Source organism: Rhinopithecus roxellana, chromosome 18 (genome assembly GCF_007565055.1).
Source record: "Rhinopithecus roxellana isolate Shanxi Qingling chromosome 18, ASM756505v1, whole genome shotgun sequence".
NCBI classification, from domain to species: Eukaryota; Metazoa; Chordata; class Mammalia; order Primates; family Cercopithecidae; genus Rhinopithecus; species Rhinopithecus roxellana.
In genome coordinates this window covers 12,683,087-12,709,190 of record NC_044566.1, presented here as the reverse complement: position 1 = coordinate 12,709,190, position 26,104 = coordinate 12,683,087, and the positions used below count along the sequence as shown (strand labels likewise).

General features: G+C 38.2%; 1 protein-coding gene across 1 annotated transcript in view; it reads left to right on the top strand.

The window, feature by feature from the left end:
- The window catches only part of LOC115894618 (probable C-mannosyltransferase DPY19L1), a 32,701-nt gene extending 22,093 nt beyond the window's left edge, over nt 1–10,608 (top strand). The window contains exons 5-6 of the mRNA XM_030922431.1: nt 7,705–7,762; nt 10,454–10,608. Of these exons, the coding sequence (XP_030778291.1) occupies nt 7,705–7,762; nt 10,454–10,474 (79 nt within the window). The 3' untranslated portion in view covers nt 10,475–10,608. The remainder of the gene's footprint in view (nt 1–7,704; nt 7,763–10,453) is intronic.
- The last annotated feature ends 15,496 nt before the right edge of the window (nt 10,609–26,104 follow it).

The following is a 26,104-nucleotide window of genomic DNA, read 5'->3' as shown; positions in this document are numbered from 1 at the left end:
TTTTTTGAAGGTACTATTAACTTGGCTTGCTAACGTATCTTTAATCAAACCCATTTGGTCTAACAGTTGTGTATGAATATTTAAAAGATAAGTATTTTTATTTAGTATGCATAAATTGATGAAGGTTATTCGTTGGCAATATTGGCATCTTTTCTCCAAACCCTTCCCCTTTTTATGTGTTCACTGTCTCAGCAAATGACTCTTCTGTCTACTCTAATGCCCAGTCTGACCTCTCGGAGATAGCCATGACTTTCCTATTTCCTCTGTAATCCAAGTAGTCACAAAATCCTATTATTATTGTCCTGCTTCAGAATATCTCTGGCGTCCTTCCACTTCTCTGCCAGCCCATCACCCTGGGATGACTCTGCATGAGCTCATGGGGCTCTGCTCCCCACTGGTCTTGCTCCCAGGCTGCTCTGCACACTCTTGTCAGTGTGGTCTTACCATTTGAGGAACTCTGATGAGGACAGTGCAGCTGGAGAACAGAGTGTGGGTAGGAGGAAGAATAGTGAAAGGAGTCGAGGTGTAAGCAGGGGCCAGATCCTGCGAGGCATTTTTTTTTACATGTTTTGGTGTTTGGGTTTGACCTTGTGGGCAGTGGGATGCCATTGAACGGTTGTGTGGAGGGAGTGGGATTGGGTCCATTCATTGTTAAAGACAACACACTCTGCAGCATAGAGGGAGCAGGCTTTGGGTAGGGAGTGTCGGAGGCTGTAGTAGCCCAGGGGAAGAGGATGGGAGCCTGGGCTGGTATGGCGGTGGTGGGATGGAGGGAAATAGACTCTGGGATACTAGGGCACAGAATTGTTGGGGAGGCTCCAGGGGAAGCATTTGTTAAGAGGAGAGTGGTATTTCCAGGCAAGAGAAGGAGGAAGCCTCTGGGAAGAGGCTGTGGGTGTCGGATAGGTAGTTGTTCACCATGGAATGAAGGGCCCGGAGCACACAGTGGAGAGGTCTGCATAGGAGTTGAGGAGTGTGGTGGTTGGGTCCGAGCAGAGGCTCACCTGAACACATGGCCCTGCCTGGTATTGGGGCCAGTACTGAGAGCAACAATGACATGAGGTGTGGTGTGTTTGGCTCCAAGCTTTCAGAAAAGGAATGCCAGTAGTCTTTTGATTGAATAAGTTCTGTTTTCAGATACCCTTTCACTGTCTTCCATGGACAAGGCTTGGTACTAGGCACCATGGGTGAATTGAGTTCACAATCTAATAAATAAATAACTTCTGTTAGAACTGGCAGATAGAGAGTTAAAGGCATTAATGACTTGCTTGAAACAGACTGGAAAGGACCAAGCTGAGAACTTTTCTCACCCTTCCTGATTCTTATCCTCATTCCTCATCTTTCTTTCCTATTTCTTTCCTTAGTAACCAGTGAATCTCCCCCCCGCCCCCGCCACCATGAGTATAGGGGAAGTTTCTCAGCTCTGAACCAGGCCTGCTTGGCATTTCTTCATTGGGCTAGGAAGGTGCCCAAGCCTTCAATCTCCAACTTAAGATTGGAAATTATCTTAATTTGGTTATTTCCAAATTTTTCTCCATTTTCTCTTTCTTAAGCATTTATACAACTATAAGAAAGCTTACTCGTAAGAGTTATTTAATATAGTTTTGAATTAACTCTGATTGCTTTTTTCTCTTCAAAAGTTTAACTTTGGATGGTTCATCATTTTTGTAAATAGAGATAAAAATCTCAATGATTAATAAAACCTATCAAAACTTAATAATTGATTTAAATCTATGCAACTGTAGTAGGTAGGAAAGAAGAGAATTATAAAATTCTTAAATTTTAGAACTGGAAAGTATTTTTAGGTCCTTTTTAGCTTTATTTTTCATTATCCCCTCATTTTATGTCTACGAAAAATCAAGGTTTAGGTGAATGAGATGTATAAGTAAATGTGGTAAATGTTTAGCAAGCTTAGAATGTTTTAAAATTTGCACAATAGGAGCTTTCATATTTTCTGACAGTAATATTGCAGAAGAGACTTTTTTTTTTTTTTTTTAACCACTAGGGAATGCTAAAATATCAACTGATCAACTATAGTGGGAAAAAAAAATTTAATTTTAGGTATTCTGATTGCTATGTCTTTTCTGTTTAGCAAAATAAAAGGACTTACGTAGTAGCCTCTATGGATTGGGGTGAGAGAGTGGACATCGAGAACACTATTTTAGATTTGTTTCAAGTCACATCATTTCACAGTGATTCTAACTCAGAACATCCTTGGAGATAAACAAATTTTATTCTCCTCCTCTAGCTTTGCAGTTCCCCAAAGTGTACTAGAAAAAATCTGCCTGTTTTGTTACAAGTTAAGCAAAGCTGAGCCCATATTCGTGGAAGATGTTGGACCGTAACCTGTATTTTAGTAATTTGGTGAAAAAGGAATGTTGTCACAGTGGCTCTGCCCTCAGGAAATTGTCCAACCTCAGAGCCTCCCAGGTTGTATGGCAACTGAGTGAGGGTATGCGACTTCTTAGGCAAACCTCATCCTGAGATTTCGTCAGGGAATTGGATTTGTGAGTCTTTTGTTCTTTCCCTACCTTTATTCTGCCATTTAGAAAATTAAAGTTATTAAATTTCCATTTTGATTCCTTGTTGTTCCAGGGAATTTTTAAAACGAAATTTTACGTTAAATTCTCCAAGTGTCATTTTTTAAAAAACTTATCTTTCTTGTGTTTTAGGTTGTTTTAGATTCTAATCAGAGAATGAGGTACCTTTGCAACTAGATGTTCCAGTGACATAGAAAATGATGTGTAATCTCCGTATAGTCACAACATTGAGTTTGTTGATTATCTCCTTCAAATCCCTAGTATGTTTCCTTTAGCTTACTTGACCTGTCAGATTATGAAAGAATTAAAATTCTCCACTGTGATCAGATTTTGTCATGTTCTCTTTGTATTTCTAGAAGTTTTAACTTTTGGTATTTAACTCTTACATTGGTTGTCCAAAAAAATTTTTATTATTTTTTGAGACAGTTTCACTCCGTCATCCAGGCTGGAGTTCCGTGGAGCAATCTCAGCTTATTGTAGCCTCCACCTTTCCGGTTCAAACGATTCTTGACTCTCAGCCTCCTTAGTAGCTGGGACTACAGTTGTGTGCCACCACATAGCTAATGTTTTTTGTTTGTTTGTGTGTTTGTTTGTTTGTATTTTCGTGGAGACAGTGTTTCATCATGTTGGGCAGGCTGGTCTGGAACTCTTGGCTTCAAGTGATCCACCTACCTTGGCCTCCCAAAGTGCTGAGATTACAGGCATGAGCCACCGTGCCTGGCCCCAAACATTTTATTTAAAGGAATGCAATTAGAATTGAGTAAATGGAAAGAGATACACTGTTTAACTGAATGGCTATCATATAAATGACTGTCCTTCCCAACCCAAATTATATATAAATTTAATGTCATTCTGATCAGAAGCCTGATATTTCTTTCTTGGGTAGGGGAGCAGGGTTGGGAGACTGGTTCAGACGTTATATGTAAGAATAAGTTGGTAAGATTTACCTAAAAAATCTTAAAAGAGTAGTTGGGGGTGGGGAGCTTTTTAAAATCATGCATTAAAATTACCATAATGCTACAGTAATAGAAATAGTGTGAAAAAAATACAGAATTAAGTCAGTTGAATGAAATAGAACAGAGTCTAGCATTGTAAGAAATTAATATAAGATAAAGGCTGAATTTCATTCACTGGTAAAAGGGATGTTTACTTGATACATGATTTTAATATAATTGGCTGTTTCAAAGAGAACGAAATTAGGGTGAAAGAGCTAAGTGGAAAATGCAATTAATAATATTAGAAGAGGCCGGGCGCGGTGGCTCAAGCCTGTAATCCCAGCACTTTGGGAGGCCGAGGCGGGCGGATCACAAGGTCAGGAGGTCGAGACCATCCTGGCTAACACAGTGAAACCCCGTCTCCACTTAAAAAATACAAAAAATTAGCCGGGCGAGATGGCGGGCGCCTGTAGTCCCAGCTACTCGGGAGGCTGAGGCAGGAGAATGGCTTGGACCCGGGAGGTGGAGCTTGCAGTGAGCTGAGATCCGGCCACTGCACTCCAGCCTGGGCGACAGAGCGAGACTCCGTCTCAAAAAAAAAAAAATAATAATATTAGAAGAAATTTTAGGAGACTATAGTTTTGAGGTATGGAAGACCTTCAGAGACAAGACAGGAAGTGCAGAAGAAATAAAGGAAAATATCAACATATTTAAATAAGTAAAAGTTTAAAAATTCTTTCTGACAGCATACACCACAAATGTATTAGAATACTTCGTCACACATGTGTGTTAACTTAAAATAATCAAAAGTATCAGAATCTAAAGAGCATTAATTCAAGCACAAAGTGTGAGGGTGGACCACTCAGGAACACCAACTCCAAAGGAATGAAGTCAGCCTTTGAAAGCAGGGAAGTTTAGGTTTCATTTATATAGGCAGAGACAGAAATTTTTAGCAGAAATACAACATTATTCATACAGGTTGGCACATAGTCACAGCAGTCTGATGGGTTATAGGTGGTATTTCTTTTGGGGAAGGGTACATTTAACTTTTTTTTTTTTTTTTTTTTTTAACAGAGGGTATAATAATGATGGATTTTCTTTTTCTTTTTCTTTTTTTTTTTTTTTGAGATGGAGTCTTGCTCTGTTGCCCGGGCTGGAGTGCAGTGGCCAGCCGGATCTCAGCTCACTGCAAGCTCCGCCTCCCAGGTTTACGCCATTCTCCTGCCTCAGCCTCCCATGTAGCTGGGACTACAGACACCCGCCACCTCGCCCAGCTAGTTTTTTGTATTTTTTTAGTAGAGACGAGGTTTCACCGTGTTAGCCAGGATGGTCTCGATCTCCTGACCTCGTGATCCGCCCGTCTCGGCCTCCCAAAGTGCTGGGATTACAGGTGTGAGCCACCGCGCCCGGCCTAATGATGGATTTTCTATAGTCTGATATAAGCAAAGTAAAGCAACACAGGGAAAGTTAATCTATAACGGGTTATTAACTACGAAGGCAGGCTCACACTTGTAGTCTCAGCTACTCTGGAGGCTGAGGCAGGAGGATTGCTGAATCCCATGAGTCTGAGGCTGCAGTGAGCCATGATTGTGCCACTCTACCCTAGCTTGGGTGACAGAGTGAGACCTGGTCTCTGGGGAAAAAAAAAAGAAGTAGGAAGTTTTGGGGCCTGACATTGTTTAATTCTCTAGTCATTGTGCTGAACAAGAAAAATGAGAAAGCAAGTTAATCTATAATCTAAGAACGGAAGTTGTAACCATGTGTGACTCAGATCACAGTCACATCTGCCTCAAGGCTTAAAGTGGTTGTTTTTTTGGACAGCTTTTAAATGTTATTTTCACATTTGACAGTCAAAGGTTTGATAACCTTAATTTTTAGGTAGGGAAATAGTCTAATAGAAAAATAGACAAGAATGTAAATAAGCAGTTCACGGAAGAGAAGATGCATGTTGCAAAACAAAACACTAAAATGATGCTCCATACAAGTAAGCAGTGCGAAAAGGGTTTTCACCTATCTAAGGACAAAATTTGAAAAGCACATGAGGTGCTGCAGGAGGGATGGAGAAACGATCTCCAGCGTCCTCTGTGTTGAGGGTGCGGACTGCTGCAGTACTTCCGGGCACAGCTCACATCCTTTGACTCACGTGTCTCACAGTTAGGTCCCTCCTACCGAAACAGACGCGCCAGTATTTACATGTACGAGGATGTTTAAATGTTTTTTATTATAGCAAGAAATTGAAAAATATTTCTATGTCCAGTTATATGGAATGAGCTAAATAAATATATTTGTATTATACAGTATTTGCCATCTATAAAAATAATCCCTCTAAGGTTATTACATATATTGATTAGGAATAATCTTTATGCTAGAATAATTAGAAAAGGAACAAATTTCAGATATTAATATCACATAGAAAATACATGTTTGGGTAGTTAGAGAGATTTGGAAGAACAGACATGTACTAAAATGTTCTTAGGTGAATAGGATTGGGAGAGGGCAGCAAGAGAAAAATCATGTTTTTTCCCTATAAACTTCTATATCTTTTTGTCTTGTTAGAGTAAGTTCAAAACATTAAAATGTATTTATTTGTTTTTTAAACGTTTAACTCTGTCTTAACCTTTCTAATGTCTAATCACTTATGATGAAGCCTGGGCGCCTAGTCTGTATGCTTCTCTTTTGGAGAAGATGTGGTGCACCTTTCAGGAGAGAACCCTGGCTTCTACTTCCTGGCCTGTACTGCTTTCTAACCTCCTCTATCTGATGCTCTTATTTCAGTGATCCATCACTTCAGCCACTTTCTGGCCAATGTCCTCAGTTTCTTTGCTTCTTTATATTTCCTTTGTACTTTATAGGCTGATAATTGGTAGGCAAAAATCACACAGTCTTATGATTAGTGACTCTATAGATGTGTGTTCTGCAGCCTCAATTGTTCCCTTAAGATGTCCCAGCAGCACTTGTTTTCCCCAGTTACCGCTCTCCTGAAATGTGAGTGGTGTTTCAGACATTTATTTATCTTCCTCAAACTTTTAATGCTGCCGTCGTTTCTCTCTAGCAGCAAGTGGCTGTGTCTTCTGCTCTGTGGGGAACATGGAAACTCCACAAAGTACTTGCCACTAAATATGCAGTCTTCCTCCTCTTTTGCCAAGGCAAACAGGCCACCTGTGCTGGGTCCGCAGCCCTACCTGTCTCCTTCTGGATACTCCCTACGTGGATTATCCCTGCTGGCCATTGTCTCTCTTCCTCTTTTCCTCATTCATACATCACAAGAGTAAATACAGGGCCTTTGATGCCTATACCATCTAGTTCTTTGTTTTCCTCTCTGACTTATCTGTGGTATACCTATACTTAGAGAAAAAGAAGGAAGAATATTTGGGTAGAATAATGAGAAAGCAGCATGAGCTAAAACGAGTAAGAAGACCTCAAGAGTAAAGATGCAGAACATGATGAAATAAACCTAAACCTTATGTCCCCTACCCAGACTTCGGGGACAGTAAGGAACATATTTCACTCTTAGCTGAGCAAATGAAGGTTAATTGTTAGAACTATCAGATTATACCATTTTAATTTTTTACCTAGAGTTATAATCCTGATTGTCATACTTTGATATTTGTGTTCTATTCCAATTTTTGAAAAGAAATGAAACATAAAACTTTATCTATAAACTGGTATTCTGTATTCTGCAGAAAAGTAGCTTGGGGATGAGATTTGGGAAATATGAAATTAAATCTTTAATGTGTGGAAGTGCCTTGTGAATTTCTAGGAGCAAGTAGGCAGTGTGGGGTTTTCCATCCTCATGACCATGGATCGCTTTCCTTGCACATCTTTCTCACCCTTTTTCCTAATGTGTGTCATCTGTCCCAAGGAAAGCAGTTTGAGAAATGTTGAAGGACATAAATAAATATGAGGTACTAAAGAAAATAAACAGAAAAATCAGGTTGCATGATGTACAGTAATATGACTAGTAAGAATTTTTTATTCCCTTTCAGTTTGCGTGCTTTTCTGAGTCTATACATTTTGAAGTTAGCAAATGAGTTTTTAAAAATGAAAAAAGATTATTTTGACTAATGAAACTTTGGAGGAAATAAACTATTTTGTAAATAAGCATAGGAGAGTTCTAGTATGACTAAAATCTTTAATAATACCAGAGGTTATGATCTTATGTGTTTTAAGGTTTTTCTTAGGATTGACCTGAATTTTTGTTATATGAGTTATGTTTTCTTCTTTTCCAGTGGCAGCCGATTAGGAGGCCTGGTTACAGTGTTGTGCTTCTTTTTCAATCATGGAGAGGTAGGTAATCAAAAACTATTCTCAGAATTACTCCTGGCAATGCAGTTTTCTTCTTTAAATTTAATCTATAATGGCATTCTTTAAATGTTTGATATTATTATTTTGATTCAAAATTTAAACACTAGCATTCATTTAAGTTGACTTTTCATGACCATTATACTTTTTATGTGATATAAGGCTTAGTAATTTGATGAAATAGTGGGTCTGTATCAACTGTATCAATTCCTTTGTTTTTGAGACAGGGTTTCTTTTTGTTGCCCAGTCGGGAGTGCAGTGGTAGATCATAGCTCACTGCAGCCTCAAACTCCTGGGGTCAGGTGATCCTCCTGCCTCAGAATCAGCTTCCAGAGTAGCTGGGACTACAGGGGCTCATCACCACACTCTTAAAATTTTTTTAGAAAGTTTTTATAGAGATGCAAGCTTTCTTTGTTGCCCAGGCTGGTCTCTAATTCCTGACCTCAAGCAGTCCTCCTGCCTTGGTCTCCCAAAGTGTTGGGATTACAGGTGTAAGCCACCACACCTACCCTCAAGTATCAATTGTTTGTATAATTTTAAAACTGTGAAAGCTAACGTTTTAGTTATAATAGAAGTAGGCGGTAATCGATATCTTTTGTAGGGATAAGTTTTTGTTGCAGGAGCTACACAGTATTTTCTTATTTTAATGTATTAACATTTGATACTCTTTTAAGTACTTTTTGCAAAATATTTGAGTGTTTAAGGGCTTTCTAAAGAGAACAGTATTGTAAAAAGTACAGACTCTGGATCCAGGTTGCCTGGGTTCAAATCCTGACTGCTATTTAGTGGCTCTGTGACCTGAGCAAGTCATTTAATGTCTCTTTGCCTTAGTTTCCTCTTTGTAAATGAGCATAATGATGTTACCCACCTCGTAGGATTATTGCAAAGACTAAGTAAATTCATATGTGTAAATGCCTAGAACAATGTTTGGCACGTGGTAGCTACTATGTAATTCTTAGCTTGTATTATTACTGTTATTGACTAATTAGCTTAGTTTAAATTCTAGTATAAATTCAGAGTGTCACGTTTCTAGATTAATCATAGTTGTACATGAATTTCTAATACATCTCTGTGTAGATTTCTTTCATGATAAATTTTTGTATGAGGGAGAAAAGAATAAAGGTCAGCTTGCTTTGTGTGAAGTGACTTTGTCCTTCCATGCATTTTATACACTCAATGCCTGCTGTATTTGAATATGCACATGTTTTAACATGTGCTGTAAGAGTAATCATCTCCAAACAATGCAGAGTCAATGCTGGACTTCTTTTAGTCAGCGAGTTACTAATGGATACTTAGCTAATAGGTTCTTAATATTTAGAATCACAGAAATGTAAAGCTAGAGTATTTGACAACTGGTTGCAACATGACATCAGTTAATTGGTGTAGTATGTGTTTCAAAAAAAAAAAAAAGGATTGGCTTTTCCTGACTGTGGATCCTGCACGTTGTGATAGTGTGGGCCATGAAGCGCCTTGAACCACAGATTCTGTGAGAATGACCTAAGAAATGGGGAAATAACCTTTTAATAGTGGAAGAAAGAAGCATTGTGTGTTAACAATGAGGTATCAGAGGAAAGAGGTTATTCAAAATTTTGAAACCTAGACCACCAGAAAGACCACTGTATGTAAAGCGCACAGGTCTGTTATGCTACCTTCAGTGTATACCATGGTTTTTAATTCTTGGTCTTATGTTTTCTTATAATTTTGAATCTCATGTGGCTTGAACAACATTCCTTACAAAGTTTTCTTAAATTTTAACAATGGAATTCAGACTATTCAGTTGGCTTTTCAGGCTGATGAATTGTCTTTTTGATACTTTTCAGCTACTTGGTATAGCTGAAAAGCATGCTTAGACATCACTTTTTTAGGAAAAGGTAAACTGAATATCATTAGAATTAGAATTTCAGTTTTACTGAAATAAGTAGATAATTTTACTTACATGTAAAATTACTTGTGAAAATACAGGTAATGTCATTAAAATTGAAAGCATAAACTGCAGTTTTGGGTAAAATATTGGTGAAAACTCAACATATTTTGGTTTTAGGTAATGAGATTTTCAGACCCTATTTTTTTCTGATTTTTAAGCATATACTTTTTCTATGGACAGAAATATTTATTCTGGTAGTACCTATTTATCTATTTAGTAAGCTTTTATAGAGCATTGCTCTCTGGAAATGCTAGTGGGTTACTAATTGGTACCTTACTTTCTTAGGAGAGTTACTTTGATCACATGAGTGATTGGTTTATGTTGCAAAGAATAGTTCTGAATTGTTCTTGCATTTAAGTTATATTTCCATTATTTAGTTTGCTCTGTACTAGATGCTAAGATAGCATAGGTTTACTTTTTTAAAATTTTATTTTCCTCCTGTGGTTTTATAAGGGAAACATTTTGCCTGAACAAAGCAGTTATAAAATGTGTAGCATGAATAGCTTAATCGATTATTAAATAAATAATTTAAAACACATTTAAAACCTTCAAATCTGAAACTTGTAAAATGCAATAAAAGGGCTTATAATAATGATCAGTAATGTTGAGGTTATACATTTTATAATAAAAACTATGCAGATATTTTCATTGATCAAGCTTCTTTAGTAAATTTCATTCTGTTGCAACTGAGAATTTTTGCAAAGATAAAAGCTATCAATTTCGTTTTGCCTTTAAAATGTTTTCTTTTACAGTATGCACACAACATGTGTTGATGGTGCAAGGTTTTGGCCTGCTGATTGGAAAGCACCTTACCCCTTATACGAAGATTAATTCAAGATGGATTAGAGACTTAAATGTTAGACCTAATACCATAAAAACCCTAGAAGAAAACCTAGGTAGTACCATTCAGGACATAGGCATGGGCAAGGACTTCATGTCTAAAACACCAAAAGCAAGGGCAGCAAAAGCCGAAATTGACAAATGGGATCTAATTAAACTAAAGAGCTTTTGCACAGCAAAAGAAACTACCTTCAGAGTGAACAGGCAACCTACAGAATGGGAGAAAATTTTTGCAACCTACTCATCTGACAAAGGGCTAATATCCAGAATCTACAAAGAACTCAAACAAATATACAAGAAAAAAACAAACAACCCCATCAAAAAGTGGGTAAAGGATATGAACAGACATTTCTCAAAAGAAGACATTGATACAGCCAACAGACACATGAAAAAATGCTCATCATCACTCGCCATCAGAGAAATGCAAATCAAAACCACAATGAGATACCATCTCACACCAGTTAGAATGGCAATCATTAAGAAGTCAGGAAACAACAGGTGCTGGAGAGGATGTGGAGAAATAGGAACACTTTTACACTGTTGGTGGGATTGTAAACTAGCTCAACCTTTATGGAAAACAGTATGGCAATTCCTCAAGGATCTAGAACTAGATGTACCATATGACCCAGCCATCCCACTACTGGGTATATACCCAAAGGATTATAAATTATTCTACTACAAAGACACATGCACACGTATGTTTATTGCGGCACTATTCACAATAGCAAAGACTTGGAATCAACCCACATGTCCATCTGTGACAGACTGGATTAAGAAAATGTGGCACATATACACCATGGAATACTATGCAGCCATAAAAAAGGATGAGTTTACGTCCTTTGTAGGGACATGGATGCAGCTGGAAACCATCATTCTTAGCAAACTATCACAAGAAGAGAAAACCAAACACCGCATGTTCTCACTCATAGGTGGGAACTGAACAATGAGATCACTTGGACTCGGGAAGGGGAACATCACACACTGGGGCCTATCATGGGGAGGGGGGAGGAGGGAGGGATTGCATTGGGGAGTTATACATGATATAAATGATGAATTGATGGGTGCTGATGAGTTGATGGGTGCAGCACACCAACATGGCATAAGTATACATATGTAACAAACCTGCACGTTATGCACATGTACCCTAGAACTTAAAGTATAATAAAAAAAAAGAAAAACCTGAATACAGTATTTTTCTCCAATTTTTTGATTGTTAGAAATTCCTTTTTTGTGAAATAGAATTGTTTAGCTTTTTCATAAGATTAAAAAAGTTATTGTGAAGCATGATTGATGCTGTTTCATGTAAAACATGTTCACATATATAAAGATGTACACATATGAAGAGGAAATTCCTTACTTTGTATTTTTAAAAAATAAATACTTTTTTAAAAGTAATTCAAAAGTAAATGAAAGGATTGCCCCCAAAAGTACTTCAAAGTAGATGAACGGATTGCCTCCAAAAGTAATTCAAAGTGAATGAAAGGATTGCTTTGGGGTTCATCTCTAGTTAAACCATTTTTATGGCTTACAACATATTTCTGACCCATATTTCTTAAATATTTTTGCACTGAACTGAGACTAAACTATAAACATACATATTCCTAATTACTCATTGACATAGTTATGCCATTCATAAAGGATTTGGAAAAGAATTCTTAGAACACTTTGAAAACAATCTCATTAATCCTTATTCTTATATGGTAGATATGTAGTAAATATCCCAATATCATAAAAATGGAAGCACTTAAACATTAAGTGATTGGCTCAAGGTTACCAAGCGGGGAGATGATTTTATTTATTTGTATTTTAAAAAATTATTTCTTTTAACTTACAAATAATTGTAGATATTAATGGGGTACAATGTGATGTTTTGATTTATGTATACATTGTAGGAAGAGTCAGTCAAGTAAGTTAACATATCTATTCCCTCACCAAGTTAGCATTTTTTGAGGTGAGAATGCTAAAAGTCTCTTAGCAATTTCGAAATATGCAATACATTAACTGTAGTCACCAAGTGGAGCAGTAGATCATTAAAACTTACTCCTCCTGCCCAACTGAAACTTCATATCCTTGGATCATATCCCCATTACCCCTCTCTCCCCTGAGCCTCTGGTAACTACTTTTCTGTTCTCTGTTTCTGTGAGAATGACTTTTAGATTCCACGTATAATTGATATCATACAGTATTTGACTTCCTGTGCTTGGTTTATTTCACTTAGCATCTTTCAGTTCCATTCATAGTGTCTCAAATGACATAATTTCCTTTTTTTTTTAAGGTTCTGTCATATTCCATTGTGTATGTATAGCACGTTTTCCTGATTCATTAATCTCTTTATGGAAACTTAGGGTTGCTTGGCTATTGAGAATAATGCTGAAATGAACATGGCAGTGCAGATATCTCTGATGTACTGATTTCAGTTCCTTTGGATATGTACTCGGAAGTGGGATTGCCAATTCTATTTTTAGTGTTTTTGAGGAAACTTACATGGTTTTCTAAAATGACTATGAATTTACATTCCTACCAATAGTGTGCAAGAGTTCCCTTTTTTCCACATCCTCTCCAACACTTATCATTTGTCTTTTTTGATAATAGCCATTCTAACAGGTGTAGGTTGATATCTCATTGTGGTTTTAATTTGAATTTCCACTATGATTTGAGAAGCTGAGCATTTTTTTTCTATATCTGCTGGCCATTTGTATCTTTCCTTTTGAGAAATGACTTCAGATTCTTTGCTCATTTTAAAAATGGAGTTGTTTTCTTGCTGTTGAGTTATTTGAGTACCTTATATATTTTGAATATTGGCCCCTTATCAGAGGCATCGTTTGCAGATATTTTCTCCCAGTCTTCGGGTTGACTCTACACTCTGTTCATTATTTCCTTTGTTGTGCAGAAGCATTTTAGTTTGACGCAATCCTATGTGGCTATTTTTGCTTTCCTTGCCGATGCTTTTGCAGTCTTATCCAAGAAATCATTGCCCAGATCAATACTGCGCATCTTTTTGTAGAGAGAGGATTACAAGTTTCCTGATTCCCCATTAATTTCTCCAAACACAAAACTCTTGGGTAGGGGAGTAGCATTTCAAAGAAGGCATCACTATAATTTATCTTTTACAAATGAAAGGTGCAGAGACCTTTTCTTGCCAATTTGTGGACCTCTTACTTCGTTTTTCTTTCATTCTTTCTTCCCTTCTTTCCAGTGTTGGTAAGGTTTTGGCCTCCTGTACACCAGGTACTTTTTGATGCTTGAGATGTATAAGTAAAACAAAGACTCCTATCCTTGTGGACAATCATGTGAATGATGTGGGATAATCTTCTACCTTAAAGCAGGAGAGTAACTGGCTTATTTGGGCAGTAGCAAGGGGGAGCAAAGAGTGATAGCAGATAAGGTCAGGCAGTTAATAATTGGAGGTAGGATAGAGTGGGAGCAGATTTCTGTAGGTCACTGTAGGGTCTATTTGGAGTGGATGGAATGCCTCTAGAGGATGATGACTAGTAGAATGACATGATTTAAATTATGTTTTACATGAATTTGGGAAACTGTGTAAGTACAAGATGTATAATTTTATGAAGGCTATTCACTGGTATGTCTATGAATTTGTGAACTTATTATATTAAACTTACAGTAACTTCAAAAGTTAGGCCGGGCGCGGTGGCTCAAGCCTGTAATCCCAGCACTTTGGGAGGCCGAGACGGGCGGATCACGAGGTCAGGAGATCGAGACCATCCTGGCTAACACGGTGAAACCCCGTCTCTACTAAGAAGTACAAAAAAAAAACTAGCCGGGCGAGGTGGCGGGCGCCTGTAGTCCCAACTACTCGGGAGGCTGAGGCAGGAGAATGGCATAAACCCGGGAGGCGGAGCTTGCAGTGAGCTGAGATCTGGCCACTGCACTCCAGCCTGGGCGACAGAGCGAGACTCCGTCTCAAAAAAAAAAAAAAAGTTCAATAAAAACACAGTGTGTTAATCTTAGCAGCATATCTCCTGATGTAAATTTGAAAAGTAGTCTACAATAGGAAAGTGGCCTGCCACATCTTTTATGACCTTGCCCCAGCCGGATTTCTGGTTTTGTCTCACATCACTCTTCAGGCTATTTTTGATTTTTTTGCTTCAGCCCTATTGGCCCTTCTTTCCCCAGTTCCCCAAAAGGACTATTCCTTTTCCTTCCTCAGGGCCTTTGCACATGCTGATTCCTATGCTCTGTGTATGCCTCTGTGCCCCTCATCTTGACCTGTGCCTAATTAACTCCTAGTCATCTTTCACAACTGGGCATTTCAGTTTGCATCTCAATGGTGTTCTTAATTTCTTCCTGCAAATCTGGATTTCCATCTGACATAATTTCTCTTTAGTTTTTTTTTTTTTTTTTTTTGGATGCCGATTTTTATTTTATTTTATTTTTTTTAATTTTTTTTTTTTTTATTATACTTTAAGTTCTAGGGTACATGTGCATAACGTGCAGGTTTGTTACATATGTATACTTGTGGCATGTTGGTGTGCTGCACCCATCAACTCGTCAGCACCCATCAATTCGTTATTTCTATCAGGTATAACTCCCAATGCAATCCCTCCCCCCTACCCCCTCCCCATGATAGGCCCCGATGTGTGATGTTCCCCTTCCCGAGTCCAAGTGATGTCATTGTTCAGTTCCCACCTATGAGTGAGAACATGCGGTGTTTGGTTTTCTGTTCTTGTGATAGTTTGCTAAGAATGATGGTTTCCAGCTGCATCCATGTCTCTACAAAGGACACAAACTCATCCTTTTTTATGGCTGCATAATATTCCATGGTGTATATGTGCCACATTTTCTTAATCCAGTCTGTCACAGATGGACATTTGGGTTGATTCCAAGTCTTCTGCTATTGTGAATAGTGCCGCAATAAACATAAGTGTGCATGTGTCTTTATAGCAGCATGATTTATAATCCTTTGGGTATCTACCCAGTAGTGGGATGGCTGGGTCATATGGTACATCTAGATCTAGATCCTTGAGGAGTCGCCATACTGTTTTCCATAATGGTTGAACTAGTTTACAATCCCACCAACAGTGTAAAAGTGTTCCTATTTCTCCACATCCTCTCCAGCACCTGTTGTTTCCTGACTTTTTAATGATTGCCATTCTAACTGGTGTGAGATGGTATCTCATTGTGGCTTTGATTTGCATTTCTCTGATGGCGAGTGATGATGAGCATTTTTTCATGTGTCTGTTGGCTGTATGAATGTCTTCTTTTGAGAAATGTCTGTTCATATCCTTTGCCCACTTTTTGATGGGGTTGTTTTTTTCTTGTAAATTTGTTGGAGTTCTTTGTAGATTCTGGATATTAGCCCTTTGTCAGATGAGTAGATTGCAAAAATTTTCTCCCATTCTGTAGGTTGCCTGTTCACTCTGATGGTAGTTTCTTTTGCTGTGCAGAAGCTCTTTCGTTTAATCATATCCCACTTGTCAATTTTGGCTTTTGCTGCCATTGCCTTTGGTGTTTTAGACATGAAGTCCTTGCCCATGCCTATGTCCTGAATGGTACTACCTAGGTTTTTTTCTAGGGTTTTTATGGTATTAGGTCTAACATTTAAGTCTCTAATCCATCTTGAATTAATTTTCGTATAAGGAGTAAGGAAAGGATCCAATTTCAGCTTTCTACTTATGGCTAGCCAATATTCCCAGCACCATTTATTAAATAGGGAGTCCTTTCCCCATTTCTTGTTTCTCTCAGGTTTGTCAAAGATCAGATGGCTGTAGATGTGTGGTATTATTTCTGAGGCCTCTGTTCTGTTCCATTGGTCTATATCTCTGTTTTGGTACCAGTACCATGCTGTTTTGGTTACTGTAGCCTTGTAGTATAGTTTGAAGTCAGGTAGTGTGATGCCTCCAGCTTTGTTGTTTTGACTTAGGATTGTCTTGGCAATGCGGGCTCTTTTTTGGTTCCATAAGAGCTTTAAAGCCGTTTTTTCCAATTCTGTGAAGAAACTCATTGGTAGCTTGATGGGGATGGCATTGAATCTATAAATAACCTTGGGCAGTATGGCCATTTTCACTATTCTGATTCTTCCTATCCATGAACATGGTATGTTCTTCCATTTGTTAGTGTCCTCTTTGATTTCACTGAGCAGTGGTTTGTAGTTCTCCTTGAAGAGGTCCTTTACATCCCTTGTAAGTTGGATTCCTGGGTATTTTATTCTCTTTGAAGCAATTGTGAATGGAAGTTCATTCATGATTTGGCTCTCTGTTTGTCTGTTACTGGTGTATAAGAATGCTTGTGATTTTTGCACATTAATTTTGTATCCTGAGACTTTACTGAAGTTGCTTATCAGCTTGAGATTTTGGGCTGAGACAATGGGGTTTTCTAAATATACAATCATGTCATCTGCAAACAGGGACAGTTTGACTTCTTCTTTTCCTAACTGAATACCCTTGATTTCTTTCTCTTGCCTGATTGCCCTAGCCAGGACTTCCAATACTATGTTGAATAGGAGTGGTGAGAGAGGGCATCCCTGTCTTGTGCCAGTTTTCAAAGGGAATGCTTCCAGTTTTTTCCCATTCAGTATGATATTGGTTATGGGTTTTTCATAAATAGCTCTTATTATTTTGAGGTACGTTCCATCAATACCGAATTTATGGAGCGTTTTTAGCATGAAGGGCTGTTGAATTTTGTCAAAAGCCTTTTCTGCATCTATTGAGATAATCATGTGGTTCTTGTCTTTGGTTCTGTTTATATGCTGGATTACGTTTATTGATTTGTGAATGTTGAACCAGCCTTGCATCCCAGGGATGAAGCCCACTTGATCATGGTGGATAAGCTTTTTGATGTGCTGCTGAATCCGGTTTGCCAGTATTTTATTGAGGATTTTTGCATCAATGTTCATCAGGGATATTGGTCTAAAATTTTCTTTTTTTGTTGTGTCTCTGTCAGGCTTTGGTATCAGGATGATGTTGTCCTCATGAAATGAGTTAGGGAGGATTCCCTCTTTTTCGATTGATTGGAATAGTTTCAGAAGGAATGGTACCAGCTCCTCTTTGTCCCTCTGATAGAATTCGGCTGTGAATCCGTCTGGTCCTGGACCTTTTTTGGTTGGTAGGCTATTAATTATTGCCTCAATTTCAGAGCCTGCTATTGGTCTATTCAGGGATTCAACTTCTTCCTGGTTTAGTGTTGGAAGAGTGTAAGTGTCCAGGAAATTATCCATTTCTTCTAGATTTTCTAGTTGATTTGCGTAGAGGTGTTTATAGTATTCTCTGATGGTAGTTTGTATTTCTGTGGGGTCCGTCGTGATATCCCCTTATCATTTTTTATTGCGTCTATTTGATTCTTCTGTCTTCTCTTCTTTATTAGTCTTGCTAGCGGTCTGTCAATTTTGTTGATTTTTTCAAAAAACCAACTCCTGGATTCATTGATTTTTTGGAGGGTTTTTTGTGTCTCTATCTCCTTCAGTTCCACTCTGATCTTAGTTATTTCTTGCCTTCTGCTAGCTTTTGAATGTGTTTGCTCTTGTTTCTCCAGTTCTTTTAATTGTGATGTTAGAGTGTCAGTTTTAGATCTTTCCTGCTTTCTCTTGTGGGCATTTAGTGCTATAAATTTCCCTCTACACACTGCTTTAAATGTGTCCCAGAGATTCTGGTATGTTGTATCTTTGTTCTCATTGGTTTCAAAGAACATCTTTATTTCTGCTTTCATTTCGTTATGTACCCAGTAGTCATTGAGGAGCAGGATGTTCAGTTTCCATGTAGTTGAGCGGTTTTGATTGAGTTTCTTAGTCCTGAGTTGTAGTTTGTTTGCACTGTGGTCTGAGAGACAGTTTGTTATAATTTCTGTTCTTGTACATTTGCTGAGGAGTGCTTTACTTCCAATTATGTGGTCAATTTTGGAATAAGTGCGATGTGGTGCTGAGAAGAATGTATATTCTGTTGATTTGGGGTGGAGAGTTCTGCAGATGTCTATTAGGTCCGCTTGGTGCAGAGACGAGTTCAATTCCTGGATATCCTTGTTAACTTTCTGTCTCGTTGATCTGTCTAATGTTGACAGTGGAGTGTTGAAGTTTCCCATTATTATTGTATGGGAGTCTAAGTTTCTTTGTAAGTCTCTAAGGATTTGCTTTATGAATTTGGGTGCTCCTGTTTTGGGTGCATATATATTGAGGAGAGTTAGCTCTTCCTGTTGAATTGATCCCTTTACCATTATGTAATGGCCTTCTTTGTCTCTTTTGATCTTTGATGGTTTAAAGTCTGTTTTATCAGAGACTATGATTGCAACCCCTGCTTTTTTTTATTCTCCATTTGCTTGGTAGATCTTCCTCCATCCCTTTATTTTGAGCCTATGTATGTCTCTGCATGTGAGATGGGTCTCCTGAATACAGCAGACTGATGGGTCTTGACTCTTTATCTAGTTTGCCAGTCTGTGTCTTTTAATTGGCCATTTAGTCCATTAACATTTAAGGTTAATATTGTTATGTGTGAACTTGATCCTGCCATTATAATATTAACTGGCTATTTTGCTCGTTAGTTGAGGCAGTTTCTTCCTAGCCTCGATGGTCTTTACATTTTGGCATGTTTTTGCCATGGCTGGTACTGGTTGTTCCTTTCCATGTTTAGGGCTTCCTTCAGGGTCTCTTGTAAGGCAGGCCTGGTGGTGACAAAATCTCTAAGCATATGCTTATCTGTAAAGGATTTTATTTCTCCTTCACTGATGAAACTTAGTTTGGCTGGATATGAAATTCTGGGTTTAAAATTCTTTTCTTTAAGAATGTCGAATATTGGCCCCCACTCTCTTCTGGTTTGTAGAGTTTCTGCCGAGAGATCTACTGTTAGTCTGATGGGCTTCCCTTTGTGGGTAACCCGACCTTTCTCTCTGGCTGCCCTTAAGATTTCTTCCTTCATTTCAACTTTGGTGAATCTGGCAATTATGTGTCTTGGAGTTGCTCTTCTCCAGGAGTATCTTTGTGGTGTTCTCTGTATTTCCGGAATTTGAATGTTGGCCTGCCCTACTAGGTTGGGGAAGTTCTCCTGGATGATATCCTGAAGAGTGTTTTCCAACTTGGCTCCATTTTCCCCCTCACTTTCAGGCACCCCAATCAGACGTAGATTTGGTCTTTTTACGTAATCCCATACTTCTTGCAGGCTTTGCTCATTTCTTTTTCTTCTTTTTTCTTTTGGTTTCTCTTCTCACTTCATTTCATTCATTTGATCCTCAATCGCTGATACTCTTTCTTCCAGTTGATTGAGTCGGTTACTGAAGCTTTTGGATTTGTCATGTATTTGTCGTGTCATGGTTTTCATCTCTGTCATTTCATTTATGACCTTCTCTGCATTAATTAAATTAGCTATCAATTCTTCCACTCTTTTTTCAAGATTTTTAGTTTCTTTGTGCTGGGTACGTAATTCCTCCTTTAGCTCTGATAAGTTTGATGGACTGAAGCCTTCTTCTCTCATCTCGTCAAAGTCATTCTCTGACCAGCTTTGATCCGTTGCTGGCGATGAGCTGCACTCCTTTGCAGGGGTAGATGTGCTTTTATTTTTTGAATTTCCAGCTTTTCTGCCCTGCTTCTTCCCCATCTTTGTGGTTTTATCTGCCTCTGGTCTTTGATGATGGTGACGTACTGATGGGGTTTTGGTATAGGTGTTCTTCCTGTTTGGTAGTTTTCCTTCTAATAGTCAGGACCCTCAGCTGTAGGTCTGTTAGAGATTGCTTGAGTTCCACTCCAGACCCTGTTTGCCTGGGTATCAGCAGCAGCGGTTGCAGAAGATAGAACATTGCTGAACAGCGAGTGTACCTGTCTGATTCTTACTTTGGAAGCTTCCTCTCAGGGGTGTACTCCACCCTGTGAGGTGTGGGGTGTCAGACTGCCCCTAGTGGGGGATGTCTCCCAGTTAGGCTACTCAGGGGTCAGGGACCCACTTGCGCAGTCAGTATGTCCGTTCTCAGATCTCAACCTCCGTGTTGGGAGATCCACTGTTCTCTTCAAAGCTGTCAGACAGAGTCGTTCGCGTCTGCACAGGCCTCTGCTGCTTCCCCTTTTGTTGTTTAGCTCTGCCCTGTCCCCAGAGGTGGAGTCTACAGAGACAGGCAGGTTTCGTTGAGCTGCTCTGAGCTCCACCCAGTTCGAGCTTCCCAGCAGCTTTGTTTACCTATTTAAGCCTCAGCAATCGCGGGCGCCCCTCCCCCCGCCTTGCTGCTGCCTTGTGGTTAGATTGCAGACTGCTGTGCTAGGAATGAGGGAGGCTCCGTGGCCGTCGGACCCTCCCGGCCAGGTGTGGGTATAATCTCCTATTGTGCCCGTTTGCTTAAAGCGCAGTATTAGGGTGGGAATTACCTGATTTTCCAGGTGTTGTATGTCTCAGTTCGCCTGGCTAGGAAAAGGGATTCCCTTCCCCCTTGAGCTTCCCAGGCGAGGCGATGCCTCGCCCTGCTTCAGCTCTTGCTGGTCGGCCTGCTGCAGCTGACCAGCATGGATTGTCCGGCGCTCCCCAGTGAGATGACCCCAGTACCTCAGTTGAAAATGCAGAAATCACCGGTCTTCTGTGTTGCTCGTGCCGGGAGTTGGAGACTGGAGCTGTTCCTCTTCGGCCATCTTGCTCCTCTCTTTAGTTTTAATAATTTTATTTAGCATTGTGATAAAGATCTCCCAAGAAGTCCCTTAGTTTTTGTCTGTCTAAAAATGTTATCTTGCCTTCATTTTTTGAAGTATATGTTTGCTGATTAAGAATTATAGGTTGATAGCTTTACCTTTCAGCACTTTAAAGATGCCATTCCATTATCTTCTGGCTTCCACTGTTTTATAAGAAGTCCGCTATAATTCTCGCTGTTGTTCCTCTGAATATAATGTGTTTTCTCTGTTGTTCAAAGATTTTCATTATGTATTTGGATTTTATTGGTTTGATGGTGGTAATCCTAGACGTGTTTCGTTCATTGAACACTTTTGTGGATTGGTTTTTATTTTTAATCAGTTTTCGAAAATTTGTAGCCAAGATCTTCTTTTTAAATACTTTATTTTCCCTATTCTTCCTCTGTTCTCCTTTGGGGATTCTAATTACATGTATGTTCAACTTTTGAAAAATACTATCTCACAGATTTTTGACACTGTTCCTTTTTTTCCCATTTTTTTTCCCTCTCTATTCCTCCCTTTGGGCATTTTCTCTTACCATGTCTAGGAGTTGACGGATGCTTTATTCTGATGCATGCAGTCTGCTATTATCACTATCTGGTAAATTCCATCCCTTCCTTCCTTCCTCCCTCCTTCCCTCCCTCCTTTTCTTCCTTCCCTCTCTCCCTTTCTCTCTTCTTCCCTCCTTCCCTACTTCCCTCTCTCCTTCACTTTCTTCCTTCCTTCCTTCTTAGAATTTCCATTTTTTCCCTAGAGCCTCCATTTTTCTGTTGAAATTTCCTACCTCTTAATCTCACTAATATTTTTCTATATATATTTTAAAATCTAATTATTGTAGTTATTTTAAAGTCTGTCTTCTAATGCCAACACCTACATTTTCTGGGAATTTAACTCCATTCACTGTTTTTTTCTCTGAATAATGGGTCATATTTTCCTGCTACTTTGCGTGTCTCATAGCTTTTTATTTTATGCAAGACATTTTCTGTAGAAGAATGATAATGGTTGAACTAGATAATCATTTTTGCTTCAATTTCCCTAAAAAGGTAACATCTTTTATGTCAAGCACCTAGTAAGCGAGACTGAGAATTTAGGTCCTATGTGAAGCCCTGCCAAGCAAGGCAGTAGTATAGTTTTAATTTGTTTTAGTTTACTTCGAGTTTCAAATGAACTACAGCGATTTCTTTTTTCTTTTCTTTTTTTTTTTTAACTTTTTTTTATTTTTTATTTTATTATACTTTAAGTTCTAGGGTACATGTGCGTAACGTGCAGATTTGTTACATATGTATACTTGTGTCATGTTGGTGTGCTGCACTCATCAACTCATCAGCACCCATCAACTCGTCATTTACATCAGGTATAACTCCCAATGCCATCCCTCCCCCCTATCACCTCTCCATAATAGGTCCTGGTGTGTGATGTTCCCCTTCCAGAGTCCAAGTGATCTCATTGATCGATTCCCACCTATGTGTGAGAACATTCGGTGTATGGTTTTCTGTTCTTGCGATAGTTTGCTGAGAATGATGGTTTCCAGCTGCATCCATGTCCCTACAAAGGACACGAACTCGTTCTTTTTTATGGCTGCATAGTATTCCATGGTGTATATGTGCCACATTTTCTTAATCCAGTCTGTCACAGATGGACATGTGGGTTGATTCCAAGTCTTTGCTATTGTGAATAGTGTCGCAATAAACATACGTGTGCACGTGTCTCTATAGCAGCATGATATATAACGCTTTGGGTATATGCCCCGTAATGGGACGGCTGGGTCATATGGTATTTCTAGTTCTAGATCCTTGAGAATCGCCATACTGTTTTCCACAATGGTTGAACCAGTTTACAGTCCCACTTCCGTCTCCAGCTTTCCAGGTGCTCAACTCAGGGGACGATTCCTTGGATCTTACCACTGTTTAAACTGGGAAGGGGTTAGTTTTCAGCTTTTTAGTTAATTTTAATCCATCTCCAGATTCAGCCATGGTAAGGCCCTGGAACCTAAGTGCTGTGTGAGATTGTGATCTCACTGGGTTCTGACTCTCCCTAACTCCTTTGTCTGCCAGATTCATGTGTGTGTATGTCTATGAGTGTCCCAGGTTGAGGGAGGGTTGGCTGTCACAACAAATACTCATTTTTGAGTTTGTAGCTTTTTCAGATTCTTGTTTATATGGTTAGAAGTTGTTTGGTTCCAGCAAAGACTCTCTGCCTATGGCATATCTGTACCTGAATTATGCAGTTGTTCCCAGGTGTGACCGTGGAGCCAACAGCTGTTCTATATCTTCACTTGGGCTATGTCTAGTTCCACTGTAAATCTTGTACTAAAAAGGCAGTACAAGAAAAGTCCATTTTTCTCTACTGTTTTTTCTCCAGCTTTTTATTTTGAACAAATTGAAACTTACAGAAATGCTCTAGATTCACTTTTATTTACCAGTTTTAATATTTTGACATATTTGCTGTCTCTGTTATACAAACACTGACACAGACATTTTTCTAATCCATTTGAAAATGAGCTGCAGATATGATGTCTCACCCCTAAATACTTCATAATATATTGCCTAAAAGCAAGACATTCTCCTACATCATCGTAATACTTTTGTCATAGTTGAGAAATTTAACACTAATAATTATACAATAATATCTTAATACAGCCCATATTCTCATTTTCATAGTTTATTCCCATAAATTCTTTGATGCTTTTATTTTGATTCCAGAATCTGATTAAGGATCATCCATAGCATTTAGTTGTTATTTTACTTAGAAAAGTTTATCTCAAACGGTTTCTCTTTTTTTTCATGGCATTAACATTTTTGAGGAGTCTAATTATTTTGTAGAGGTCTGACAATTTGGATTTGTCTGTTTCCTCATTAATAGATTCAGATTAGACTTTTATTTTATTTTATTTCATTTTATTTTATTTTATTTTATTTTGAGACAGGGTCTCACTCTGTTGCCCAGACTGGAGTGCAGTGGCACAATTTTGGCTCACTGTAGTCTCTGCCTGCCAGGTTCAAGCGATTCTCATGTCTCAGCCTCCCGAGTAGCTGGGATTACAGGTGTGTGCCACCACACCTGGCTACTTTTTATACTTTTATTAGGGACAGGGTTTTGCCATGTTGACCAGGCTGGTCTTGAACTCCAGTTATTAAAATGCAAATATTCCTAAATTTGAAAAACTGAAATCCAAAACACTTCTGGTCCCAGCATTTTGGATAAGAAATACTCAACCCGTTTGTGGTACAAAAATAGACCAAAACTCTAAGAAAGCAACCAGGCTTACTTATTATCAAGATACAGCGCCCTGACATCCTCAAAGCCTGTTCCAAACTAAGAGTCTTCCTAAATAATAGGACTCCCCTAAGTAGCATCAAACAGAAGATATTTAAGCCATGTCTCTTAAACCTACCATTTTTATGGTTCTATGTGGATGGCAGGATTAGCAGGATTCTTAACAACTATAACATTCTCTGAAGAAAGGTAGCATAACCTTCATAGTGCCAGCAGTCTTTTAAGGAAGCACTCATATAGTGTTTAAAGCATTATTATATTTAATATTAAGCAATATAAAGCAATAGTATAGTCAATAAAGAAAAGCAGCATTCAGAGGTGGGTAACTTGTTTTAAACCTAAACATTATAGTAGCAAGTTAGGATTGATCCAGCAAATAGTAACTCTAGTAAAAACTCTTGGAATAAATCTTAAACATGATCTGTTTGATACTAATGCTAACCACAATTTATGACTCACTAGTCAGTTGTTTTTCTATTTAGTTTGAAGTTACGAAGATAAATCAATTAGATTATGCTGTATTTCCAATAGTATAAGTTAATAGATTGAAAATAGAGATCGGAAAATTAAGCTATTTTTGAGATTCCTTAGTTATTGATTCTTGAGTGAATGATTAAAAATTATTAAGTAGAAAATAAAAGCCTGTTATTAATATCTACACAGTATTACGTTGCAATATAATCAGTGTTATGAAATGTGTGCTAAAAATTATATACTAGATGATTGCAGTTTCTGCAACGTAAGATTTTTATTGATTTTCACAGTAAATGAATTTCTTGTACTTAAAGTTAACATATATTTGTATAACCCTTTTTTGAAGCAGTTCACATGTATATTTCCTTTAATTCTCCAATTTCAAAATAATGCCTTTAAAAAGCATTGACATTTTAAACTGTCACACTATTTTTATTTTACATTTAAAATTAGAGATAAAGAAAAAATATTTACCTGTTGAAACATAAGGCTTGACTAAATCAAATCTCTTCACTGTTTTCAAATTATATAGGATCATCTGAAATGGCAATTATGTTTGTACCAGATCTAGTAAAGCACATTGTGTTATTGGAGAAACAATAGAAAGCACTTTCATGGACATTTGATTTCATACACTCCGAATTTTGGAGGGAGAAGACCTTGCCCTTCATTACAGTCCTGTAATTGGGTTTTCTTGTCCCTACTTTCAGAGGATGTAATTCAGTTTTGGTGAACTGAGTGACTTCAGCTATTAAATGAAACAGATTTCTTAGAGATGATAATGTCATTGAATGTGGGTAACAAATGTCGGGGAGACGTCTGTATGAAGAAAATTCTCAAATTGCACATTGCATAGTTTAAATACTTGCTTGTTTGAATATTTGTTTTTGTACAGAGACTGATGACTTTACAAATTTTGATCATACAGGCATACTTCAGAGATATGCAGGGTTAGGACCAGACCAGGGCAATAAAGTGAATACCGTAATAAATCAAGTCATACAAACTTTTTGGTTTTCCAGTGCACATAAAAGTTATGTTCACACTGTACTGTAGTCTGTTAAGTGTGAAATAGCATTATGTCTAAAAAACAATGTACATACTGTAATTTAAAAATAAGTTGCTAATCCCAGCACTTTGGGAGGCTGAGGCAGGCGGATCGCCTGAGGTCAGGAGTTCAAGAATAGCCTGGTCAACATGGTGAAATCCTTTCTCTATTAAAAATACA